General features: G+C 37.0%; 7 protein-coding genes across 11 annotated transcripts in view; 6 read left to right on the top strand and 1 right to left on the bottom strand.

The window, feature by feature from the left end:
* Positions 1,212-2,183, bottom strand: LOC109125043 (em-like protein GEA1). Its single transcript, XM_019244725.1, has 2 exons — positions 1,990-2,183; positions 1,212-1,813 (listed from the first exon to the last, which is right to left on the bottom strand). Exons 1-2 carry the CDS (start codon positions 2,105-2,107, stop codon positions 1,467-1,469), a joined length of 465 nt encoding a protein of 154 aa, XP_019100270.1. The 5' UTR covers positions 2,108-2,183; the 3' UTR covers positions 1,212-1,466.
* Positions 4,512-7,085, top strand: LOC104781014 (ERBB-3 BINDING PROTEIN 1). Of its 2 annotated transcripts, none has more exons than XM_019244724.1 (9): positions 4,512-4,728; positions 4,836-4,920; positions 5,065-5,214; positions 5,313-5,466; positions 5,870-6,085; positions 6,157-6,293; positions 6,380-6,471; positions 6,557-6,712; positions 6,827-7,085. In XM_019244724.1, exons 1-9 carry the CDS (start codon positions 4,635-4,637, stop codon positions 6,901-6,903), a joined length of 1,161 nt encoding a protein of 386 aa, XP_019100269.1. In that variant the 5' UTR covers positions 4,512-4,634; the 3' UTR covers positions 6,904-7,085. The 2 variants fall into 2 exon arrangements, with proteins under 2 accessions (XP_019100269.1, XP_010503881.1); XM_010505579.2 differs by having other exon boundaries at positions 4,513-4,728; positions 6,557-6,733.
* LOC104781012 (cytochrome c-type biogenesis protein CcmE-like) lies at positions 8,465-9,726 on the top strand. The gene has a single exon (XM_010505578.2). The coding sequence runs from the start codon at positions 8,628-8,630 to the stop codon at positions 9,426-9,428; it is 801 nt and encodes a 266-aa protein (XP_010503880.1). The 5' UTR covers positions 8,465-8,627; the 3' UTR covers positions 9,429-9,726.
* Positions 10,757-12,947, top strand: LOC104781011 (BAG family molecular chaperone regulator 4). Of its 2 annotated transcripts, XM_010505576.1 has the most exons (5): positions 10,757-11,202; positions 11,343-11,605; positions 11,708-11,854; positions 12,233-12,420; positions 12,710-12,947. In XM_010505576.1, exons 1-5 carry the CDS (start codon positions 10,983-10,985, stop codon positions 12,726-12,728), a joined length of 837 nt encoding a protein of 278 aa, XP_010503878.1. In that variant the 5' UTR covers positions 10,757-10,982; the 3' UTR covers positions 12,729-12,947. The 2 variants fall into 2 exon arrangements, with proteins under 2 accessions (XP_010503878.1, XP_010503879.1); XM_010505577.2 differs by lacking the exon at positions 12,710-12,947 and having other exon boundaries at positions 12,233-12,600.
* On the top strand, positions 16,470-21,497 carry LOC104781010 (ethylene-overproduction protein 1). Of its 3 annotated transcripts, none has more exons than XM_019244723.1 (6): positions 16,470-16,577; positions 16,697-18,566; positions 19,155-19,341; positions 19,446-19,737; positions 20,020-20,329; positions 20,731-21,497. In XM_019244723.1, exons 2-6 carry the CDS (start codon positions 16,715-16,717, stop codon positions 20,955-20,957), a joined length of 2,868 nt encoding a protein of 955 aa, XP_019100268.1. In that variant the 5' UTR covers positions 16,470-16,577; positions 16,697-16,714; the 3' UTR covers positions 20,958-21,497. The 3 variants fall into 3 exon arrangements, with proteins under 3 accessions (XP_019100268.1, XP_010503877.1, XP_019100267.1); XM_010505575.2 differs by having other exon boundaries at positions 16,691-18,174; positions 18,763-19,341; XM_019244722.1 differs by having other exon boundaries at positions 16,691-18,566.
* On the top strand, positions 21,830-22,363 carry LOC109132523. Its single transcript, XM_019244166.1, has 2 exons — positions 21,830-22,188; positions 22,286-22,363. The coding sequence occupies exons 1-2, from the start codon at positions 21,943-21,945 to the stop codon at positions 22,361-22,363; spliced, it is 324 nt and encodes a 107-aa protein (XP_019099711.1). The 5' UTR covers positions 21,830-21,942.
* LOC104781009 overlaps positions 23,096-24,310 on the top strand; it is a 3,173-nt gene continuing 1,958 nt past the window's right edge. The window contains exons 1-2 of the mRNA XM_010505571.2: positions 23,096-23,456; positions 23,554-24,002. Of these exons, the coding sequence (XP_010503873.1) occupies positions 23,211-23,456; positions 23,554-24,002 (695 nt within the window). The 5' untranslated portion in view covers positions 23,096-23,210. The remainder of the gene's footprint in view (positions 23,457-23,553; positions 24,003-24,310) is intronic.

Below are 24,310 nucleotides of genomic sequence, written 5' to 3'. Positions count from 1 at the left end.
GTCATAGACTCTAGAGATATGAGCTAATGAAGAGGCATCCATGTTTATGTCTCATCTGTGTGTTTGGTAGATTCTCATACCATACTTTTAAAACGCGTATGTCCAACACCGTCATGAACTAAACAAAACTTATATGGTCACATTTGCATCACCTACACTCTTTTTAATTTTATGGAAATTCCTCCTTCCTAGATTTGATTGTTGCCGAACGTAGCCAGATAGAGAGCTTACAAGAAACTTTTCCCTGGCATACACATTACCTTTACTAAGTGGCTGTGTTACACAGTAACTGTTATAACACCAAATAAAAGGTAGAGTCTATTTGATTGCAGGATACCTATTAGCATCTGGCAAACCTTATTATGCATTGGCGTTGCTTGATTTGATCATACCTCAGATTGTGTTCCAGGCAAAGACGTAAACAATGTCAAAATACTAATTAACTACATTTTTGTCACTCGTCTGATTGCTACACTCTTCTTCAAACTGCAGTTTAAATACTTTCTCAAGGACCCTGTCAAATATGACGTCAAGTACCAGGTCAGTCATGTAAGTGTACACATGGGAATTAATTACACTCAAGACTGCTAATATCTCTTAGTGGTCTCTTCTAATTACAAGTTGCTTGATTACAGGCAAGCGCACAGCCATTCTTGGTACTTGGCATATTCGTGACGGCATTAGCATCGCAACATTGAAAAAACGTATATGGATGGAGTTTTCGGGGAAATCAGAGGCGTTGAAACCACAAATGTGAGAAAGTGGTGGCATCAACTAGTTTTTAAGATAATTGTAAAATTATCTGCCATCAGTAGAAACAACTCTTGTTGTATCATTAGTTGAACCGCGTTAAATTGTAATCGATGTACCATTAAGTGCGCCCTCTCTTTTCTGTTTCTTGTTCACTTCTAGCTCTACGATTGGGGTGGAGGTTCTCTACAGTTCCTGTGGTTGCTTTAATCATCTCTCCTCGAGAGAGTGACAAACACACTTACTTAGGTTATATATAACAAATTTAGTGTTTTCAACTATTTTTATAGTTTTGTGTCGATTCTAAACATACACAGCAAATGAAAGAATACTGTGCTGTTACTGCATCTTTGGACTTCACAGCTGCGCGGAGCTAAAAACGTGATCAGCGTAAGGCTTCGAAGGTTCTCGCTATTGGGACACATTATTCTATCACTGTGTGTAATAAACGACTCAAGAAAAACGACAATTTCAAACTATTGCATTTCATTTGATTGCACCCTCGCCAAAAAACTCCAAAACATTCGAGCGATACATTCCTGCCGTTAGTACAAACCGTACCTAGTTATAGCACACACATGAGAGAAAAACACTAAACGGAATACATTAAAACAAACCCTAGTTAAAACCCTCGCTGCCCTCCACAAACCCTAGAGGTTACTTATTCATATTATACACTACGGACTACTGGCAGCGGACACTCCGGTAGCTTATAGCTACTTCCCCTTGTTGGTGAACTTGGACTCGTCGATCTCAATCCCTTCCTCCTCCGCACGCTCTCCACCAGATTTGTCCATCGTACTGAGTCCTCCTTTTCGCCCCATTTCCTGATAACCTTCATGCCCTAACTGCTCCTTCCTGGCTTCTCCTCCTTTATGTCCCATTTCCTGATAACCCTCGCGTCCTAACTGCTCCTTCCTCGCCTCTCCTCCTTTATGTCCCATTTCTTGGTAACCCTCGTGTCCTAGCTGCTCCTTCCTTGTCTCTCCTCCTTTGCTGCCTATCTCCTGGTACCCTTCATGCCCTAGCTGTTCCTTCCTCGTCTGCCCTCCCTTGCTCCTTCCTAACACATATTCGACATAACATGAAAAGATTTTACACTACACTTTTATGCTATAGAATAACCTTAATTATATTAAGATATTAACTTATCTGATGGGTCGCGTATTGTCATATTTGAGCAGTACTAAGAACCAAAGTAAAGAAAAAGAAGTGGAAAGTTGTAATTTAAAGCAAAACCTTCAGCAAGATGCTCTTGAGCCTCGAGGCTTTTGCCGCCGGTGCCACCTTCGACAACGGTCTCTCCTTGCTTCGCCTTCTTATCGAGCTCTTCTCGGCTAAGTTGCTTTGACGCCATGTTCAAAAGAAAAAAAAACCGAACGTTGTAAGATAAGTATTTTAAAATGTACTTCGGTTGTATGTTCCGACTCAGATTCGGACGACGTAATAAATTCCTATAAATAGAAACGTTTGGGTTCCAAAGGAAACAAAAAAAGTGAAGTGCCACGTGCAAGAGAAGACGCGGCGAGACCCGAGAGAGTGGGCTATGTGGAGATGACACGTTGATGCTTACTCAGTCTACTTGCTACAGTTATTAAAGAGCTGCTTGACACGATCGACTCCAATTAACCTTAATCCATTTTATGTTTTTCCCATTAAATCTAAGATAATAAACCCACATTATGAGATTTTCTTGTTCAATGTGGTTTACATGGTAAAAATATCAGATATAATTTTATTTTCGTATGTCAATTAGATAATGTTATTATTGATTTGAAATCTGTGTGTATTCAAATTAACATATAAATGCAAAAACAAATTTATTTTCTTCTCTTTATATATATTTTGGACTTTGACATATATAACGATGTTTCATCGTTTATCATTTTATAATATTCTTATTATTAATATGAAGAACCTAAAAAGTGTTATTAAAAGAACATAAGCCATAATCGATCACGGATAATAGTTAGGACGAGAAAGAAGAGAAGTAGCTTCGATAAGTAGTGTGCATACGTTATTTGTAGAAGTCATTATATATTTATATTTTGGACCAAGTAGAAGTCATAGATTATATATATTATATAGAAGTCATGTATATATATATAAATTTTACGCCCTTAACTCTAAATACTAAATTATAAATCTTTAAAATTTTATACTAAATTTAAAATAAAAACATAAATCTAAAAAAAATTTAAAAATTAATTTAACATACTATAATTACATAGAAAATAAAAAAAAAGAAAATGTTCAAAAAAAAGTATCCCGAAAAGAGATATTTCTAACAAATTCACATATAAGTAGTTTTCAAAATATATATATATATATATATACTAAGCAGCCATCATTTGACGAGATATATACAATAAAACTTCTATAAATTAATATTTAATAAAATTGAGATCATACAAATTTATTAATTTAAAGAGGTTTTAATTTATCAATAAATTAATAATTATTAATTAATATAGACATTCCTAATTTGAGTATTTTATCAAAAAAGTTTAAAATAAGATTTAATTAATTTAATTAATATTTTTATAAAATGAAAATAATAATTATCATATTTTGAGGATAATATTCAAAGTTTTTAAATAGTACAAATATTAGAAATAAATTCTAACAAAAATTAGTGTGTATATATATACATATATTTTATATAATTATTAACTATTGATGGATCATATTTTTATAAAGGATTTTTGAAAAAAATATTATTTTACTATTTTATAGAATTATGTCCAAAATTACACTAGCCAACTTGAGACCAAAAAAATATATTAATTTATAACAAATATTGATTTATAGAAATGATATTGTATAAATGACATACAATATCATTTCTATAAATCATGACGCCAAAATATTTTCATGACGCCAAAAATGACATACAATATTTTCTTGACACCAAAAATGACATGAAAATAGCAAATTTTTGTTTTGGTATATACTTACCTTTCATTTATTTATTTCAAACTTAGTTTTTACCAAATTCTGAATCTACAAAACAAAAAATTAATTTATTCAAAAATTATTTTGCAGGTATGACTACAAATATAGATGGGAAAGGTAGAAAGGTAGATGTCACTATAATAAAAATATAAAAATATATTCAAATTTTATAAAAAAAAAACCAAAAAACTTATGATAATAGATATCTAAACTTTATAAAATTTAAAAATAATATTAAGAATTAAATTTTAAAATAATACAAAACATTAAAATCTAAAATACAAAAATTTAAAGGGGCATTTGCAAAAATACATATTTCTATATTTTTTTTTGCAAAAATATCCTTTTTATTGTCCTTTTCAATAATACCCTTTTCTATAAACAAAATGATTAAGTTCTAAACCCAAAACTCCAAATATTATCCTTCAAAACAATACCTTAAATGTAAAATAGAAAATTTAAACTTAAAAGAAAAATCTAAAAGTTACTGTAATTATTATGTGAAAATGGAAAAAATGAATATTTAAAAAAAAAAAAAGTATTTGTGAAAAAAAATATCTACAAATATTTGTAACGATTTCTCTAAATTCTTTACAAATACCTTAAAACATGTAACCTCAGTATATTAAAAAAACAATTCTTTAACCGATGCAGCCCCACAGAACTTAGTTGGGCCGGCTAATCCTGAAACAGCTCCCTTTCGGCCCATGTTGGAATAAAAGAAGTAACGTATAAACAACCGAAAGAGAGGATTAATCCGTAAACGGCGCCGTTTTGAAGAGAGTGTACACAAAGCGAAAACCCTAGCACCTTTATTTGAGCCAACACTTAACATTTTACGCTTCTCCACCATTTTCCCCCAATCGCTCCTCCTTAAACCCTAACATTTTCGCTTCCCCTTTCATTCGATTCGTCGAGAGTTATCAGAGATGAGTTCGGACGATGAGAGAGACGAGAAGGAGCTGAGTCTCACCTCTCCTGAAGTCGTCACCAAGTACAAGGGCGCCGCTGAGATCGTTAACAGTAATAATGCCCTCTCTCTTTCTCCTTTTCTTCTCATTTCGGTTTAGGTTATTTTTCACGTTGTAGCTTTAATCGAGTACTTGTTGCTTCTGGGTTTTGAATTGCAGAGGCGTTGCAGGTCGTTTTAGCTGAATGCAAACCAAAAGCTAAGATCGTTGATATCTGTGAGAAAGGAGATGCCTTTATCAAAGAGTGAGGAATTTTATTACTCTGTTACTCAATTTGATATTTTCCTTCGTTTCTGGTTTTATGTTATTAATGTAGATTTCGACCTCTTGATTGCTTTTAGATGTTTATGTGTTTGTTGTTATTTCTTCGGTTTGTTTTGGATAAAAGGCAAACAGCGAGCATGTACAAGAATGCTAAGAAGAAGATTGAGCGAGGTGTTGCTTTCCCTACATGCATTTCTGTGAACAACACTGTTGGTCATTTCTCACCGCTTGCCAGTGATGAGACTGTGTTGGAAGACGGTGATATGGTCAAAATGTAAGCTCTCTTTTAAAGTAATACCCTTTTTAGATGATTTTTCTGTATGATTCCACCTGTGTTATTTATGATGCTGTTTTGACTTTTGTACGTTGCAGTGATATGGGTTGCCATATTGATGGGTTCATTGCTCTTGTTGGCCACACTCATGTGCTTCAAGACGGGCCTGTCAGTGGACGTAAAGCTGATGTCATTACTGCCGCAAATACTGCAGCTGAAGTTGCTTTGAGGCTCGTACGTCCTGGAAAGAAGGTAACCATGGTGCTACTTTTACATGAGAGTTAAATTATAGGCTGCTAGTAGTGCTGGCAGTATATATGGTTTTCTGAATGGTTGTCAAGGTTTTGCAAACCCCAGATGATGAACACCTATTGATGGCTATGGATATTATCCAACTGATGCTTTTTGTCATAGTTACTCTGATGGGATTTTTTTATTCTGAATTTTTGTATGATGCTTTATTGGACTCACTATTGGGCATGGGAACTTTGTCTTATTGTGCCTCTCTTTGGTCCGATTTTTTTATATAAATTGTTTTCGGAGGAGGTTCCTGGAATTTTGTTACTTTTTTTGTAACAGAATTTCTTGTATGAGTTGCTAATTTCCTGTTTAATCATTCAATCCTGACATTGGTATCCTGTTTTTCTTATGACAGAACACCGATGTAACTGAAGCTATTCAGAAGGTGGCTGCAGCTTATGACTGCAAAATTGTTGAAGGGGTTCTTTCCCACCAGATGAAACAGCATGTGATAGATGGAAACAAGGTTGTCCTAAGTGTAGCCAGTCCAGAAGCAACTGTTGAAGAAGTGGAATTTGAAGAGAACGAAGTCTATGCAATCGACATTGTGGCAAGCACTGGTGATGGCAAGGTAATTGCTTTTGTTTATTTCATTTTGATGACTATTGTTGAAGCCTGTTCTTACATATTTCAAACTTGCAGCCAAAACTAATTGATGAGAAGCAAACCACTATTTACAAGAAAGATGAGACTGTTAACTATCAGTTGAAGATGAAGGCCTCCAGATTCATAATCAGCGAAATTAAACAGAACTTCCCCCATATGCCATTCACTGCAAGGTGTCTTTTGTACCTTCTTACGCAACTTATATATTCCAAAATTTCATCGCACCTACTAACGTTGCATGAGAGTACGATCAATACAGGTCACTGGAGGAGAAAAGGGCACGTCTTGGACTTGTGGAGTGTGTGAACCATGGTCATTTGCAACCATATCCTGTCCTTTATGAGAAATCTGGTAAGTATAATTAAGGTTTTCTTATATCTATTAACGTTTTAATCTCATAGCAGCGGGGCTCATGATATGTTTGGTTTTTCAACAGGGGATTTTGTTGCCCAGATCAAATTCACTGTTTTGCTGATGCCAAATGGATCGGATAGGATCACTTCACATACACTTCAGGAGCTTCAACCTACGAAGACCATTGAGGACCCTGAGATCAAAGGATGGTTAGCCTTGGGTATCAAGAAGAAGAAAGGTGGTGGAAAGAAGAAGAAAGGTAAGAAACTTTGAAATTAGTTTCCTAACATTTACCAAATATGATGTGATCAAAAACATGTTGAGAAAAAGGATTCATTTTGGTGTTTTGCAGCCAAGAAGGCAGGAGAGAAAGGGGAGGCTTCAACAGAGGCTGAGCCAATGGATGCAACTAGTAATGCTCAAGAATGAGTAGGAAGATTTCTCTTTGTTTTCTTTTAAAGAATTTTTGGAACTTGAGGTACCTCTTTCTTTGTATGTTTGGGTTTCAAAAGAGTCTCTTCTGGAAAGAAAAAAAAACAAGAAAAAATAGTTACTTTATCAACCTTGTGTTTTTTTATGCACAAAAACTTTCAGTATGTTCATCATCATTATTGCTCTGTTTTTTTTAAAACATAGTTACTGGTAGCCGTTAGCCAATTAGTTAGCATACTGATCATATCAAAAGCTTAAGCTCAAGTGCAAATTAAAAAATACCGGCTTGAATTGTGATCGTATGTACAATATCTTATGTCTCTAGTTTATGAGGTGGTCTCGTTTGTATATACAAAAATTTCACCCTTTAGAGATTCTAACAATTTTTGTTTGTGCCGAAGCTGTAAAATCTATGATAATTGAACATGGATAAATGCTTCCTCTTCTACAAACAAAAAAACAGGAACTTGTTAAAGTGAACAAACAAATTCTAATCGAGAATCCTAAGCAACAAGTATCATCCCAATGGCTTTGTCAAGCAGGAGAATGTGTTGTTAGGTATTGCGCCTAGTGAGAATTGTGAAGAATTCTAATGTTTCTACCATTTCTAGTAAAAAGAAATGCTAACCAAACAAACCATTAACTCCCATTCAAAATTGATCTGGTCGTCGGAATAGTATCATCAGTATTTTTAACTTCTTTCTCATCAGATTAGTAATAAATAAATTTTTTAATTTACACACAAATCGAAGTAAAGACAATACCAGCTTTTGCCTTGCTTGGGTTTGAAATTGATTGATTAAACCGGGTGGTTAAATACAGTAAAACTTCTATAAATTAATACTTTTAAAATTAATATTCACTATAAATTAATAAATTCTTCTGGTTCCAATTTGGGCCGGTATAAAAAATGACACATTTCAATAAAATAATATGATAATATTTTTTTTAGAAATTTTATGTAAAAATATGGTATCATCAATATCATAAATTAATAATCATATAAACTAATATGTATATATATATATATATAAATCTAGTGAAATATGATTCTATTTTTGTTTGTTTATTCTTGAATTTGCATTCTTGTTAGAGTTCATCTCTAATTTTTTCATTATTGTATTTTCAAATCATATCCATAAATTATGAAGAGTCATTGCGATAATTGCTTATTTAGTGATTGGTTTTAAAAGTACCGCAATATCTTCTACGACTTGATCATTAACATGAAGGATAGTAGTAACAATTTTTTTTAAACTCTAAACTTCTAACATTTTTCATTTTTACCTAGATAATCTATTAAACAATTGACATTCAAGATTATAAATTAAAAAAAATCTTTAAAAATATGAATGATAATAAAAGTATGTTATTTTGTAATAGAAAATTTTTAATATAAAAATGAAAAAATATCTTCATAAATTAATATTTTATTAATTTATTAATAAATTAAAACTTTTATAAATTAATAAATTTTCATTGTGCCAACCTTATTATTAATTTATATATAGAGGTTGACTGTATTGTAATTAAAACCCTCTAAACCAATCAAACGTTCTTGACGTGGTCCACATAGATCAGTGGGGCGGCTTGGCTTGTGGTTTCTTCTTTCTGCATTTACCAGAAGAAAACCCCATAAACCTTTCTCGGGAATTTTGATTTCCACGAGAAAATTCTCGAGGGAAAGTTTCAATATCTCCGGCAAAAAAATTCAGAAAAAAATGGCGGCTAGGTTGTTGTTCCGTCGAAGTTCTCAGATCCTCCGATCAATCCAAAAAAATCCTCAAATCTCATCATCTTTCGAATCACAATCCCCGATTTTTTATTCATCGACCACCGCCTCACCAGATCCATCGAGATTATCATCCTTAACCTTCCTCCGATCTCTCTCCATCGCTCATCGTGGTCCAACTCGTCCTAAAAAAATCGACATAGGAGCCAAAGCGCGTCAGATGCAGAATCGCCGGCTCTGGACCTACGCGTTAACCTTCAGCTGCATCGCCGGATTCGTAGTCATCGTCCTTAACCAATTCCAGGACCAGCTCGTCTTCTACCTAACTCCATCTGACGCTATGGAGAAATTCGCAGAGAATCCAACAAAGAACAAGTTCAGACTCGGCGGTTTGGTTCTAGAAGGCAGCGTTGCGCAGCCTGCGGCGTCTCAGGAGATGGAGTTTGTGATCACCGATCTGATTACTGATATTTTGGTTAGGTATAAAGGATCTTTGCCGGATCTGTTTAGGGAAGGTCACTCAGTTGTGGTTGAAGGATTCATTAAGCCGTATACTGATGAAGTGAGGAAAGAAGTGTCTACTAAAGCTGTTTCGAAGAAAGCTAGGAATCTCGATTGCTTCTTCTCGGCTACTGAAGTTTTGGCTAAGCACGACGAGAAGTATATGCCACAGGAGGTTGCGGCGGCGATTGAGAAGAATAAGAAGATTATTGAAGCTGCGGCCACGACGACGACTACTGAACAAGCTGCGGCAACGACGAGTGGACAAGCTGCGGAAGTGGCTTCGTAGATTGGTATAAAACTTTTTGAGTATAAAACTTTTTGAGTTTTATCACAATTTTTCCCAAGTTGGAGCATTTGGTGGGTATTGGTTCAACGTATAATGTTATATTTGATTATAGTTTCCGGAAAAAGAGTAGGAAGATTTGGAATTGTTATTCCAGGAAAACAGAGATTTGAGTTTTGTGTCTATTCGAGAATTAGGAGGAGAAATGTGATACACTATACAATAGCTTTGTATGATCCTGCAAAGCTTAAGCTAATTCATTTTCTTGTTATATTGATCAAATAAAGAACACTTTGATGAAGGATCAAATTTGCTGCCTGGTTCCTTGTGTTGTCGGATGTTTTGTTTCTGCTCACAGACTAGATTGATTTAGTGAAGCTTATCATCAGCTTGACCAGGTCACTGGTCACTGGCCAATAATTGTAAACGTATCACCAAAGTAGTAGCTTGTGTGACCTTATTCTAATCATGACTAGGTGCTATAGACAAGAGAGTGGAACTTCTTCCACAATTTCCTGTTTGCTGTTCTGGTTGTTCTAAGTTCTTACTTCGTTGTTATATAAATATGGGTCGAGCTTGTTGACAATCTCGAAGAAGATTAGACATTCCTTTAATGCATCTTATGTTCCAACTAGGCAATTCCTGGCTCTGAAGGTTTCAAGTTTGTACTTTCGGTGCCTCACTGCCTCTATTGCCACTGGAAATTTGCATCTTAAGAATTTTTAGCCTTAGAATCATGGCTAGATTGGCCTTTGTGTTGGCACCTGTATTTGGCTTGGTGCTTGATCACCAACTAGTAGTATAGTTGTGGTATAAATCGTTCCTCTATGGCTTCTGCATTTTTATCCCAACCGCATCTTCGTAGATGCATAAGTCTCTCTCAGTGCATGACAATTATCTTGTGGGTGATTTATGATTGAGCCGTCCGTCATTCAAAAAACTGACAATCAACTAGGGAACGAGACCATATTTCCTATTTGCTTCTTATCTCTCTAATGTATTTGTGGCGGTTTTGCCGACCAGATTTGGCACAATTCTGTTTAAACTCGGCACAGTCGTGTACAACTCAAGGACTGGCTGGTGTTCCATTCAGGGGCCAGTCGGTTGGATCTAAAACCGGTAATCAAACTATTTTCTGTAAGCTAAAATTATTAAAAACATACTTACACTTGTATGAAGTCCAAAACAGATAACCATAAACCATATCACAAATTATTTTGAAAAATCATCATATGTATAGGCTATAACACCAAAATATGAAAATATCTGAATACTGTACAAACAAACAAACAAAAAATCCAAAAGTTGTTCACACCTCAAATAAGTCTTTTAGAAATTCTAATTACGGAAAAAAGGAAAATAAAAAATAAATGAAAAGCCGTGTTCCAGGAGTAGGATTTGTATGGCTTGAGCGGTGATGTGATGTGAATCATCATCATCATCATCGTTTCGTACAAATACCCTTAGAGAAAACCCTAATTTTCTTGCTCCCAAGGGTTTTACTTTCATTCTCAATTTCTCTCATACTCCTTACTAATTCCTTTTTTCGAAACGACGATGATGCATAACTCAACCGACGAATCGGAATGGGAGGTGAGACCTGGTGGTATGCTCGTCCAACGAAGAGACGACGACGCTGCTCCTTCCGACCAACCTCCTCCTCCTCCCCAGGATCCCGACTCTGCTTCCGCCGCCTTTTCTCAAACCATCAGAATCAGCGTTTCCCATGGCTCATCCTCCCACCACGATCTTCATGTTTCTGTTCACGCCACTTTCGGTAACAAAACAATGCTTCAGCTCTTTTCCGGATCCGTTTCTGATATCAAGGAGTTTATGATAATTTTCTTGCTAAATCTAGTTTGTGTTATGTTTAGTTAAGATTGATATGTTTAGGCTCGAATGTGGATAATATAACAGGGGATGTGAAGAAAGCTATTGTTCAGAAAACTGGATTGGAAGCTACTGAACTCAAGATCTTGTTCAGGGGAGTTGAGAGAGACGATGCTGAGCAATTGCAAGCTGCTGGTGTTAAGGATGCGTCTAAGCTTGTCCTTGTTGAGGATCAGAACAAGAGAGTGGAACAACAAGTTGAACAGCCTCCTCTGGTAACTGAAGAGACGAAGAAGGCGATTGCTGCAATTCTCGCAGTCACAGAAGAGGTCGATAAGCTTTCAGATAGGGTGAGAGAAATTTATGGCTGTGTCTTTTTTGGTTGTTACTGTAGGAGAGGTAATAAGGAAGGATTGTGATTTAGCGAATTTTTGTTTTTTTGAAAATGTTAGGTTGTTGCTTTAGAAGTTGCTGTGAATGGAGGGACTAAAGTTGCGGTAAAGGAGTTTGATATGACTGCTGAGCTTCTCATGAGGCAGTTGCTTAAATTGGATGGCATCAATGCAGAAGGAGATGCTAGGTTACAGCGTAAGGCAGAGGTTCGTTTTTTTTTTTTTACTTTGTTACGTTTTTCATCTTGTGTGCATAATGAACATGTTTACCCGATAAAGAGTCTTGATAGAGGTGTAAGATATATGAGTGTTTAGACATATATTACTTATATCCATGGGATACTACAATACTTGTGTGGCATTGAGATGAGTTGTAGACTTTGGTAAAGATCCATTAGGATTCCATATATCGTTTTTGTTCATTGTACATGTAGACAGTATGGTGGTAAAAGTACATTTTGGATTCCTTAAGGTTTGGAACGTTTGTGTTGTTGCTTCGTTGAATTGCTTGAGGTTTTTCTTCTATCATAAGTCTATATTGAGGCGTTGAACATAGATATGGATTGATTGGGTTTGTGTTGGCAGGTGCGTAGGGTGCAAATATTGCAGGAGAGTGTGGACAAGTTGAAGGCAAGATGTTCAAATCCGTTTGTGGATCAGAGTAAAGCCGCAGCTGTAAGCACTGAGTGGGAATCGTACGGAAACGGTGTGGGAAGCTTGAACCCTCCTCCGCCAGCTTCGCCTTCTGCCAATGTAACTCAAGATTGGGAGAGGTTTGATTGACATTTTATTATTGTTACTACGTACTTTGCCATAAAGGGAAAAAAATTGATTATTATTGCTACTGTTTTATCTTTTTGGTATTGTTAAATTGGAAAAATGACCATAAAAAGATATCGGTTTTCAACCTTTAATGTCTACATCAAATATGGTAGTATCAGTCTGGGTACATCTTTTGTTTTATCCCTAAGTTAGATTGATAGAGCTCATGTTGCAGATATGTTATATGCTTACTGTTACAGTATTTTCAGTCACTTATAGACTACACGTTTTCTCATATAGGAATGTGAAACATGGATGATCCGGTATGGTTCGATCGGATTACCTAAATGGATTCAACGAGTAATGTGTGGATTGGGTTTACTTAACCCATCTGAATTTGATGTACCAAATTAATCCGGTGTTAACCCATTTGAATTTGATGTACCAAATTGATCTGGTACGGTTAGATCGATTACCCAATTTGTGTAGTTTTGTCAAGTATTTGATGGACCAAATGAGTAATGGTGCAATTCGTATATTATTTAGTTTCAAAAATGAATAAGTTCATCGGGTTTGGTCAAACGAATCGGAATGGGTTATGGATGTTGATCATCCAAACTCAATACAAAATCAAACGATACCATAGTTTACTATCCAGATTCGAAATCATATAATATATGAGATTTCCAAGAAAATCAAAGATATTTGTTGTATGGCTAAATAACTTATTAGGTTGAAACATTGCTTGCTAGCCTGAAATTTTACTAGACCTTGGAGCTTTTGCCATATGTCACTCAAAATTGTGATGTGATTCACAAGTTGTGATACAAACAAATTCACCAAAAAGAGAGAATTGGTGTGGGGGACATTACACAAATAGACAAGTGAATATATATTTGGATGGGTAATAAGGTAATGTACAAAGAGTATAGTACGATCCGTGCTTTAGGATCGGATAAATAAAAAACCTTCTTATTATTACCCAAAAGAACTAAAAAGACATTCTTAGCTGTCTCACCCACATGACCACAAGTTTCATTCTTCAATTATATGGAATTTATATGTATGAATATAATATTCGTGTGCCATCACATAAACTAATCAACCCCTAGACAATATCGGACTTAATCATAGCTCTTAGCACAGATTTAATTACGATTACTTCCTTAATTAAGCTATTTATATATAAACGAAATTAACCGTAAAACGTGTTGACATGACTTCGCCGCTTGATGTGGGTGGCAAAAGCCATTTGCCGGCTATCTAACAGCACATATAATACTTATTTTTTCCTCGACAATTTATTATGTTCTGTCTGAATTTTTTATTAATTTTTTTATTGATAATAGAATTCTATATTGATTGATAATTTCTTACGTTTTGTATCAGTAACATAGCTTTGGACGAAAATATGAGCAATGAATGTATTTGTTGTGTTTCTTTTTTCTTTAAAACAAAAATGTAACTGTGTGTATTATGGACACGCACACCCGCGGGTATGTGGTAGCCTCAACATTTGAAAGAGACTTTTTAGATGATGAATATATAAATGATAACGACGAATCTCTGCAGAAAATTTTGTTTATGAGAAGATTCTGACAGATCTATGATGATTTTTTTTTTTTTTTTTGGCACAATAAACTGCCAAATATGTTGTTTGAATGAATTTGTTCATTAATTATTATATTCACGAAAAAACTTCTCCATTAATTTCTAAAAACATGTTAAAAAACGGCTATTGAAATTGCGATGGAAATAATTATCTAACGAAAGTTTTTTTCTTACTTGCAAGTTAACAAAAAAAAAATTACTAGTGTTTTATTAATGTGAAGCCTTTACAAATTACAATTGACATTCATGTCAAATGGGAACACAACAAAAGTTGGCATTTTTGTAGAATAACAACACAAAACGTTGATGGATATATATATATATATATATATATATATATATATATATATATATTCTTCTACAAAATCCTACTTTAGAGTCTTTGATTAATTTGTCTTTAATTTCAAATATAATAACATTGATGAATATAATTAATATTTTATATATATATTTTTGTTTATGACATGCATACTATTATATCTAAATACAAATAGTAACGCAACAATGACAGTATGATACTAATATGAAACACTAAATTTATCTAGGGTTTTGATTGATAGACTTAGCTAAAAAAATGAACTAAAACACCAAGCAGAGTAATTAAGCTGAAAAATAATCCAGCTACTTTATTAATAGATGGAAAATTTGTAGTATTTTCCATTTATTTTAAGTGAAATATTTTTTTTACTAGTTCATTCATTTTCTCTTCTAATTGCTCGATAAATCTTATCAACCAAGGACGTTAGTTTATGTTATAAGTTACTTGTGCTAAGATAAAAGAAGCATATTCAACCATCAAATGATTTGCTAAAGGCAAAAAGAAACATCAAAAGTAAAAAAGTTCAAACAATATAGCCGGAGAAAATGGTTAAAAGAAAAAGAAACACAAACGAAGTCAGATCACACATTTTAATTAGACTAAACAAATAGAGAGAAAAGGCAAAAACAATTGTAACATACAAGCATCCTAAAGTAAGTGGTGATTAAAACTCTCAAAGTAAATTAAAAGGTCTTAGTACTTTCGTTAATATTTAAATTAATATGTATATATATATATTTAAAATTCATTCAACCCTTTTTTAAACTGCGGCGAAAAATATAAGAAATCAAAGAAAATGGCAGTTTGATAACGTTAAGACTTAAGAGTAGGATCCCTGGTTAATTTATAAAGCTTTGAATGGAAATAAATAAACTAACCAAAATTACTTTCCAAAAAAAAACTAACAAGAAGACAAAAAAAAAACCTGAATTAAATAAAGCTACCACACAAACAACTAACACTTATATACTTAAATAAATATTTAGATTTAATTATGCATTATTAGAGAACGCATGAATGACCTCTCCTCTCTCTCAAACAGATTGGTTAAGAAAAAAAAGAAAAAAAAAAGAGAGAGAGAGAGAGAGATCGAGCGGAGGAAGATTCTTCCTCTCTAAATTACCACCTCTCTCTATTTTTACGGGAAGATTCGTAAAATTAGTATTGTGGGAACCAAAACAAAAACAAAAAAAAAAAACGAACCGGATCGATGAAACTTACACTGCAAAAACACGATTTCCTAGAAGAAGAAGAGGAAGAAGAAGAAGACAAGCAGCTTCGTTGAGGAAGACAAGAAACCAACAACAAAACTTTGTTAATTCTTCTTGATAAAGAGACGATTTTTATTATTGGGTTTTGATTAAAAAAACCGAGACTTTTTTTTTGGATTGGCTTCCGTGATCCAATCCTCTGAATTGTTCTTTTAAGGTGACGGAGAAGTTTTCTGTAAATCTTTAAGCTTTTTGACTCCAAATTCAGATCTTTGGATAAAATTTGTGATTTTGTATTTTTGTTTTGTTGGTTTTTTGGTTTGATTGAAGATGCAGCATAATCTGTTCACAACAATGCGAAGTTTGAAGCTTGCAGAAGGTTGTAAAGGTACACAAGTTTATGCTCTTAATCCCTCCGCTCCCCCTCCGCCTCCTCCTCCTGGTAATAGCGGCGGTGGAGGCAGCGGCGGCACCGGAGGAGGTGGTGGAGGAGTTGGGGATAAGCTTTTACAACACCTTTCGGATCATCTTCGTGTTAATTCAGTCCGATCCAAATCGAGCCGGACTTATCCACCTCCGAATCAAGCCAACGCCGTCGTCTCCCCGGAGTTTCTTCTCCCTTGTGGACTCCCTGTGACGGATCTGCTTGAGCCTCAGATCGATCCTTGTTTGAAATTTGTTGATTTGATTGAGAAGATGGCTGAAGTTTATAGGAGGATCGAAGCTTGTCCACAGTTCGAGAAATCTGGGGCGTATTTAGAGCAATGCGCTATATTCCGGGGGATTTCTGATCCTAAACTGTTCCGGCGGAGTCTCCGGTCGTCTAGGCAACACGCCGTGGATGTTCACGCCAAAGTCGTGTTAGCTTCGTGGCTTCGGTTTGAGAGGAGGGAGGATGAGTTGATCGGTACCNGTTAATTCTTCTTGATAAAGAGACGATTTTTATTATTGGGTTTTGATTAAAAAAACCGAGACTTTTTTTTTGGATTGGCTTCCGTGATCCAATCCTCTGAATTGTTCTTTTAAGGTGACGGAGAAGTTTTCTGTAAATCTTTAAGCTTTTTGACTCCAAATTCAGATCTTTGGATAAAATTTGTGATTTTGTATTTTTGTTTTGTTGGTTTTTTGGTTTGATTGAAGATGCAGCATAATCTGTTCACAACAATGCGAAGTTTGAAGCTTGCAGAAGGTTGTAAAGGTACACAAGTTTATGCTCTTAATCCCTCCGCTCCCCCTCCGCCTCCTCCTCCTGGTAATAGCGGCGGTGGAGGCAGCGGCGGCACCGGAGGAGGTGGTGGAGGAGTTGGGGATAAGCTTTTACAACACCTTTCGGATCATCTTCGTGTTAATTCAGTCCGATCCAAATCGAGCCGGACTTATCCACCTCCGAATCAAGCCAACGCCGTCGTCTCCCCGGAGTTTCTTCTCCCTTGTGGACTCCCTGTGACGGATCTGCTTGAGCCTCAGATCGATCCTTGTTTGAAATTTGTTGATTTGATTGAGAAGATGGCTGAAGTTTATAGGAGGATCGAAGCTTGTCCACAGTTCGAGAAATCTGGGGCGTATTTAGAGCAATGCGCTATATTCCGGGGGATTTCTGATCCTAAACTGTTCCGGCGGAGTCTCCGGTCGTCTAGGCAACACGCCGTGGATGTTCACGCCAAAGTCGTGTTAGCTTCGTGGCTTCGGTTTGAGAGGAGGGAGGATGAGTTGATCGGTACCTCTTCTATGGATTGTTGTGGGAGGAATTTGGAATGTCCAAAGGCCACTCTTGTTTCAGGGTATGATCCGGAATCTGTTTATGATCCATGTGTTTGCTCTGGAGCTTCTAGTTCTTCCAGATCAGAGATGATGAATGATGATGATGTTCCTGGATGTTCTACTTCTGATGAAGTGGATTATGATATGTCTTTCTGTATTGGTGATGAAGAGGTTCGTTGTGTGAGGTACAAAATCGCGTCTTTGTCGAGACCTTTCAAGGCGATGTTGTACGGTGGGTTTAGAGAGATGAAACGATCGACGATCAACTTTACAAACAATGGAATCTCTGTTGAAGGAATGAGAGCTGCAGAGAATTTCAGCAGGACCAATAGGTTGGATAACTTCCCTCCTAATGTTGTCTTGGAGCTTCTTAGGCTGGCGAATCGGTTCTGCTGCGATGAGTTGAAATCTGCTTGCGATTTGCATTTGGCACATCTTGTTAATTCACTGGACGAGGCAATGCTGTTGATTGAGTATGGATTAGAAGAGGCTGCGTACCTTCTGGTGGCAGCTTGTCTTCAGGTTTTTCTCAGGGAGTTGCCGAGCTCTATGCATAATCCGAATGTTATAAAGATCTTCTGCAGCGCCGAGGGACGGGAAAGACTGGCATCTCTTGGCCACGCTTCTTTTTCATTGTACTTCTTCTTAAGCCAGATCGCGATGGAAGATGATATGAAATCTAACACAACTGTGATGCTCTTAGAACGTTTGGTTGAATGCGCAGTAGAAAACTGGGAGAAACAGCTTGCTTACCACCAATTAGGGGTGGTGATGCTTGAAAGGAAAGAATATAAGGATGCTCAGAGATGGTTTAACGTAGCGGCTGAGGCTGGTCATCTTTACTCCCTCGTGGGCGTTGCTAGGTCTAAGTTCAAGCGTGATCATAGATACTCAGCTTATAAGATCATCAACTCACTGATTTCAGATCACACGGCTACTGGGTGGATGCACCAGGAGAGGTCCTTGTATTGCAATGGTAAAGAAAGGCTGCTTGATTTGGATACAGCTACCGAGTTAGACCCGACTTTGACATTCCCCTACAAGTTCAGGGCAGTGGCGTTGGTGGAAGAGAACCAGTTTGGAGCTGCGATCGCAGAACTGAACAAGATTCTTGGATTCAAGGCCTCTCCTGACTGTCTGGAAATGAGGGCATGGATTTCTATAGGTATGGAGGATTATGAGGGTGCTTTGAAAGATATCCGGGCGCTATTGACATTGGAGCCAAATTTTATGATGTTTAACGGGAAGATCCATGGTGATCATATNTCTAACACAACTGTGATGCTCTTAGAACGTTTGGTTGAATGCGCAGTAGAAAACTGGGAGAAACAGCTTGCTTACCACCAATTAGGGGTGGTGATGCTGGAAAGGAAAGAATATAAGGATGCTCAGAGATGGTTTAACGTAGCGGCTGAGGCTGGTCATCTTTACTCCCTCGTGGGCGTTGCTAGGTCTAAGTTCAAGCGTGACCATAGATACTCAGCTTATAAGATCATCAACTCACTGATTTCAGATCACACGGCTACTGGGTGGATGCACCAGGAGAGGTCCTTGTATTGCAATGGTAAAGAAAGGCTGCTTGATTTGGATACAGCTACCGAGTTAGACCCGACTTTGACATTCCCCTACAAGTTCAGGGCAGTGGCGTTGGTGGAAGAGAACCAGTTTGGAGCTGCGATCGCAGAACTGAACAAGATTCTTGGATTCAAGGCCTCTCCTGACTGTCTGGAAATGAGGGCATGGATTTCTATAGGTATGGAGGATTATGAGGGTGCTTTGAAAGATATCCGGGCGCTATTGACATTGGAGCCAAATTTTATGATGTTTAACGGGAAGATCCATGGTGATCATATGGTGGAGTTGCTCCGTCCGCTAGCCCAGCAGTGGAGCCAGGCTGACTGCTGGATGCAGCTCTATGATCGTTGGTCTTCTGTGGATGATATTGGATCTCTAGCGGTTGTTCATCATATGCTTGCAAATGATCCTGGGAAGAGTCTTTTACGGTTTAGACAGTCTCTTCTTCTGTTACGGTATAATCTCTCTTTGCGCTTCTCAATGAATTAAGTTTTTTCTTATGGTGCATGTTGTGTCAGACTCTAACTGATTTTAACAAGTGCTGGTTACATACTGACAGGCTAAATTGTCAAAAGGCAGCAATGCGTAGTCTAAGGCTGGCTCGAAACCATTCAAAGTCGGAGCATGAGAGACTTGTGTATGAAGGATGGATACTGTATGATACAGGCCACCGTGAGGAAGCCCTGGCCAAAGCGGAGGAGTCCATTTCCATACAAAGATCTTTTGAAGCATTTTTCCTCAAAGCTTATGCCCTTGCAGACTCTACTCTTGACCCAGATTCCTCAAATTACGTAATCCAACTCCTTCAAGAAGCGCTTAAATGCCCCTCAGATGGTCTCCGTAAAGGACAAGTAAGTAAAGAATTCAACAGTATTCATTTGTGTAATTCGATTTCTGATAAGTCAATTCTTTGTTTAGAGGGTTTACTTGTTGGATCATCCTACAGAAAGCCATAGTTTCAGGATCCCAGTTTAAATTATTTGCACTTGGTGTCTGCAATAATTTGTGGAATGTGATTGCATCTTAGGAACCAACTGCCCTAAAAACCGTTTTGAGTACATTTGGTCAAAAGATTATCCCACTAAATCAAATGAGATGTAAATTTATGAATTCTGCTTTGGTGTATCTTGCAGGCTTTGAACAACCTGGGGAGCGTATATGTGGATTGTGAGAAGCTGGATCTTGCAGCTGATTGCTATACAAATGCGCTCACCATCAAGCATACACGAGCTCACCAAGGTCTCGCACGTGTTTATCACCTGAAAAACCAACGGAAAGCTGCTTATGATGAGATGACAAAGCTAATAGAGAAGGCTCAGAACAATGCGTCGGCCTATGAGAAGCGCTCTGAATATTGTGACCGCGAGATGGCACAGAGTGACCTTAGCCTGGCAACACAACTTGACCCTCTCCGAACCTATCCTTACAGATACAGAGCTGCAGGTATGCTAATGACACAACCAGTTCTAGTTTATTCTCATCTTTTGTTGCTAATGACACAACCAGTTCTAGTTTATTCTCCTTTATCTGTTGTTGTTTATTATTAGACGCACAAAAATGTTAGAAAACTTAGAACCTAGCTTTTGTGGCGATGGAAACAGAAATCAGAATTTATGACCCGACACATGAAACAACTGAGGTTTCCATCATCTCTCTGGAGTTAGAAACAGAACTGAGAGTGAATAGATATGCAGTTTCTTTGGTTTGGTGAATGTGACTAAGAAAAGCAGTTTTACCGCCTCAGTTCTCATCAGTATTGTATTCAATTTGCTTTGATAAGACCAAAGTAATTAAGCTTTCTTTAAGTTTCGTTTTGCTTAATAATGAACTCTTGATTGCTGCAGTTCTTATGGACGACCACAAAGAAAGTGAAGCCATAGACGAGCTTTCAAGGGCGATATCATTTAAACCAGATCTCCAGCTGTTACATCTACGAGCAGCATTCTATGATTCAATGGGAGAAGGAGCAGCTGCTATCAAAGATTGTGAAGCAGCATTATGTATTGATCCAGGTCATGCAGATACAGTGGAGCTCTACCAAAAAGCTCGTGAACCAAACGACCAAAAGTAGAAACAAAACAATCGTTTTGGTTTTGGTGGGCAAATCTCTTCTCTTCTTCCCTCCTGGTATGCTTCTACACTGTTTCATTTTCCTTCTGCAAAACAAAACGGAAACTGAGCAAAATTAAACAAGGCTCGGTTTGAGTGAACCAGGGATAAAAGCAAGCATTGCCATGTAAATAGAAACTTCTATATATTTTTTTTCTCTATAATTTTGGTTATTGGGGGAGAGGGGTGAGGATACTATATAAGTAGTGCAGAGAGTGTTTCTTGCTGCCAAAAGAAAGGGAAACCACGAAGAAGAACTTACCTCTGGTGAAATTGGACTTCTTCTTCTGTCCTATTTCTAGATGTATTATTGCTTCTTTCTTTCTTTTTTTTTTTCTTTTTTTTTACTGGAATTATGTAATTGTATCTGTAACTTCTTGATCTTTTTTACATGTTTCTTGTATTGATTCTCAAAAGCATCCGGGGATGTGTTTTTTATCCTCCTGAAACAAGAAAACAAAGAAACTATTCATTCATACATTTCCAACTTGTTTCACCAACATTAACACTGAAAATTTCAAACATTCTTGCTCTGTTTATCACTTAATTTGATCCAGGTGATTCTGGTGTTGAGCTGCTGGGGCAGAGATACTTTTGGCTTTGTGATATTTTAAAGTTCTTGTTTGGTTTCAAGATCGATATTATAACCACATGATTGGAAGACTAACTTTTTCTAAGCTCTTCTGCTTATCTATTTCTCAACCTCTGAGATAGCTTTAATGTTTTTTCTTTCTCGCCTGTGAACCCAATAAAAAGGCCACAAATATCGGTTCTGCACCCACGAGAAAGTTTCAAAGTTTCAACAACTTCTCATTAAATTTCAACTTTCAGCTAACAAAAGTTTTTTAAAAAAGAGTGTCAAGACAACAAAGATCCATCTCTCCCAAATTCACAATTACTTACCTTCTTCATTCTCAAAACAAGGAACATCTTTTATTCCCTCTCAGATGATTTTGTTTCTTACGGTTGAAGAGATGATGGATATGAACCGATCCCGGAGGTTGAACTTCAATGCTCCATTCTTGTCGACCAAACGACATGTCACCCAAGAGAAGCTTCCTGGTCAGTTTCCTGAAGCTTCAGTTCCGTTTTGCTGGGAGACCGCTCCTGGGATGCCCAAGAACTCGTCTAATTTGAAAAATGACCCTGAATCTGAAACACCACGTCTCAAACTACCTCCTGGAAGATTAAAGGTTTTATCATTCTCTCTAAAACCATAACGTTTCCTCTGTTTTCCCGTTTTAGGGTTTTCAGTCCTTTCATTACTAATCACTTCGATCTACATCACAGGTTAATGGTGAAAACGACGACTTTGATGACGCCAGTGAGGGCTTAACACCAGCTAGATTGTTGCGANACAGAAACTGAGCAAAATCAAACAAGGCTCGGTTTGAGTGAACCAGGGAAAAAAGCAAGCATTGCCATGTAAATAGAAACTTCTATATATTTTTTTTTCTCTATAATTTTGGTTATTGGGGGAGGGGGTGAGGATACTATATAAGTAGTGCAGAGAGTGTTTGTTGCTGCCAAAAGAAAGGGAAACCACGAAGAACTTACCTCTGGTGAAATTGGACTTCTTCTTCTGTCCTATTTCTAGATGTATTATTGCTTCTTTCTTTCTTTTTATTTAATTTTTTTTACTGGAATTATGTAATTGTATCTGTAACTTCTTGATCTTTTTTACATGTTTCTTCATCCGGGGATGTGTTCTTTATCCTCCTGAAACAAGAAAACAAAGAAACTATTCATTCATACATTTTCAACTTGTTTCACAAACATTAACAAACATTCTTGCTCTGTTTATCACTTAATTTGATCCAGGTGATTCTGGTGTTGAGCTGCTGTGGCAGAGATACTTTTGGCTTTGTGATGTTTTTTTAAAGTTCTTGTTTGGTTTCATTATCGATATTATAACCACATGATTGGAAGACTAACTTTTTCTAAAACGCTTCTGCTTATCTATTTCTCAACCTCTGAGATAGCTTTAATGTTTTCTCTTTCTCGCCTGTGAACCCAATAAAAAGGCCACAAATATCGGTTCTGCACCCACGAGAAAGTTTCAAAGTTTCAACAACTTCTCATTAAATTTCAACTTTCAGCTAACAAAAGTTTTTTAAAAAAGAGTGTCAAGACAACAAAGATCCATCTCTCCCAAATTCACAATTACTTACCTTCTTCATTCTCAAAACAAGGAACATCTTTTATTCCCTCTCAGATGATTTTGTTTCTTACGGTTGAAGAGATGATGGATATGAACCGATCCCGGAGGTTGAACTTCAATGCTCCATTCTTGTCGACCAAACGACATGTCACCCAAGAGAAGCTTCCTGGTCAGTTTCCTGAAGCTTCAGTTCCGTTTTGCTGGGAGACCGCTCCTGGGATGCCCAAGAACTCGTCTCATTTGAAAAATGACCCTGAATCTGAAACACCACGTCTCAAACTACCTCCTGGAAGATTAAAGGTTTTATCATTCTCTCTAAAACCATAACGTTTCCTCTGTTTTCCCGTTTTAGGGTTTTCAGTCCTTTCATTACTAATCACTTCGATCTACATCACAGGTTAATGGTGAAAACGACGACTTTGATGACGCCAGTGAGGGCTTAACACCAGCTAGATTGTTGCGAATGAAGAAACGTGACAATCACGAACGTTACCATCAAACAAACCAAGACATGGTCGATGTCTTGTCTCTCACGCAAGCCATAGACATGGTCGAACTCCCAAAAGATAGTTCTGAATCGGATGATGGAAGCAGCGGAGGAGGCGACTCAAACGGATACTTAACAATGGAGAGCACAGAGCGAAGCGAAGAAATGTCACCAAGTTACATAATAGAGAGGTTTCTACCGGATGCAGCGGCTTTAGCAGCCGTGACATCAGCGGCTAGCCAAAGGAGGAGGAAGAAGAAGCTCCCATATTTGAGTGGTGCAACGGTGAGGCAGTCTTGTTTTTCGCCCAAGGCTTGTGGCTTGCATGTGTTGCTGCCTTGGAGCACTAAGCATAGAATCTGTGGCTNAACGACATGTCACCCAAGAGAAGCTTCCTGGTCAGTTTCCTGAAGCTTCAGTTCCGTTTTGCTGGGAGACCGCTCCTGGGATGCCCAAGAACTCGTCTCATTTGAAAAATGACCCTGAATCTGAAACACCACGTCTCAAACTACCTCCTGGAAGATTAAAGGTTTTATCATTCTCTCTAAAACCATAACGTTTCCTCTGTTTTCCCGTTTTAGGGTTTTCAGTCCTTTCATTACTAATCACTTCGATCTACATCACAGGTTAATGGTGAAAACGACGACTTTGATGACGCCAGTGAGGG

This window comes from Camelina sativa, chromosome 4 (assembly GCF_000633955.1).
Source record: "Camelina sativa cultivar DH55 chromosome 4, Cs, whole genome shotgun sequence".
In the NCBI taxonomy this organism is placed as follows: domain Eukaryota; kingdom Viridiplantae; phylum Streptophyta; class Magnoliopsida; order Brassicales; family Brassicaceae; genus Camelina; species Camelina sativa.
Note: the sequence above shows the minus strand (reverse complement) of the source record. Positions and strands in the feature narration are given on the sequence as shown.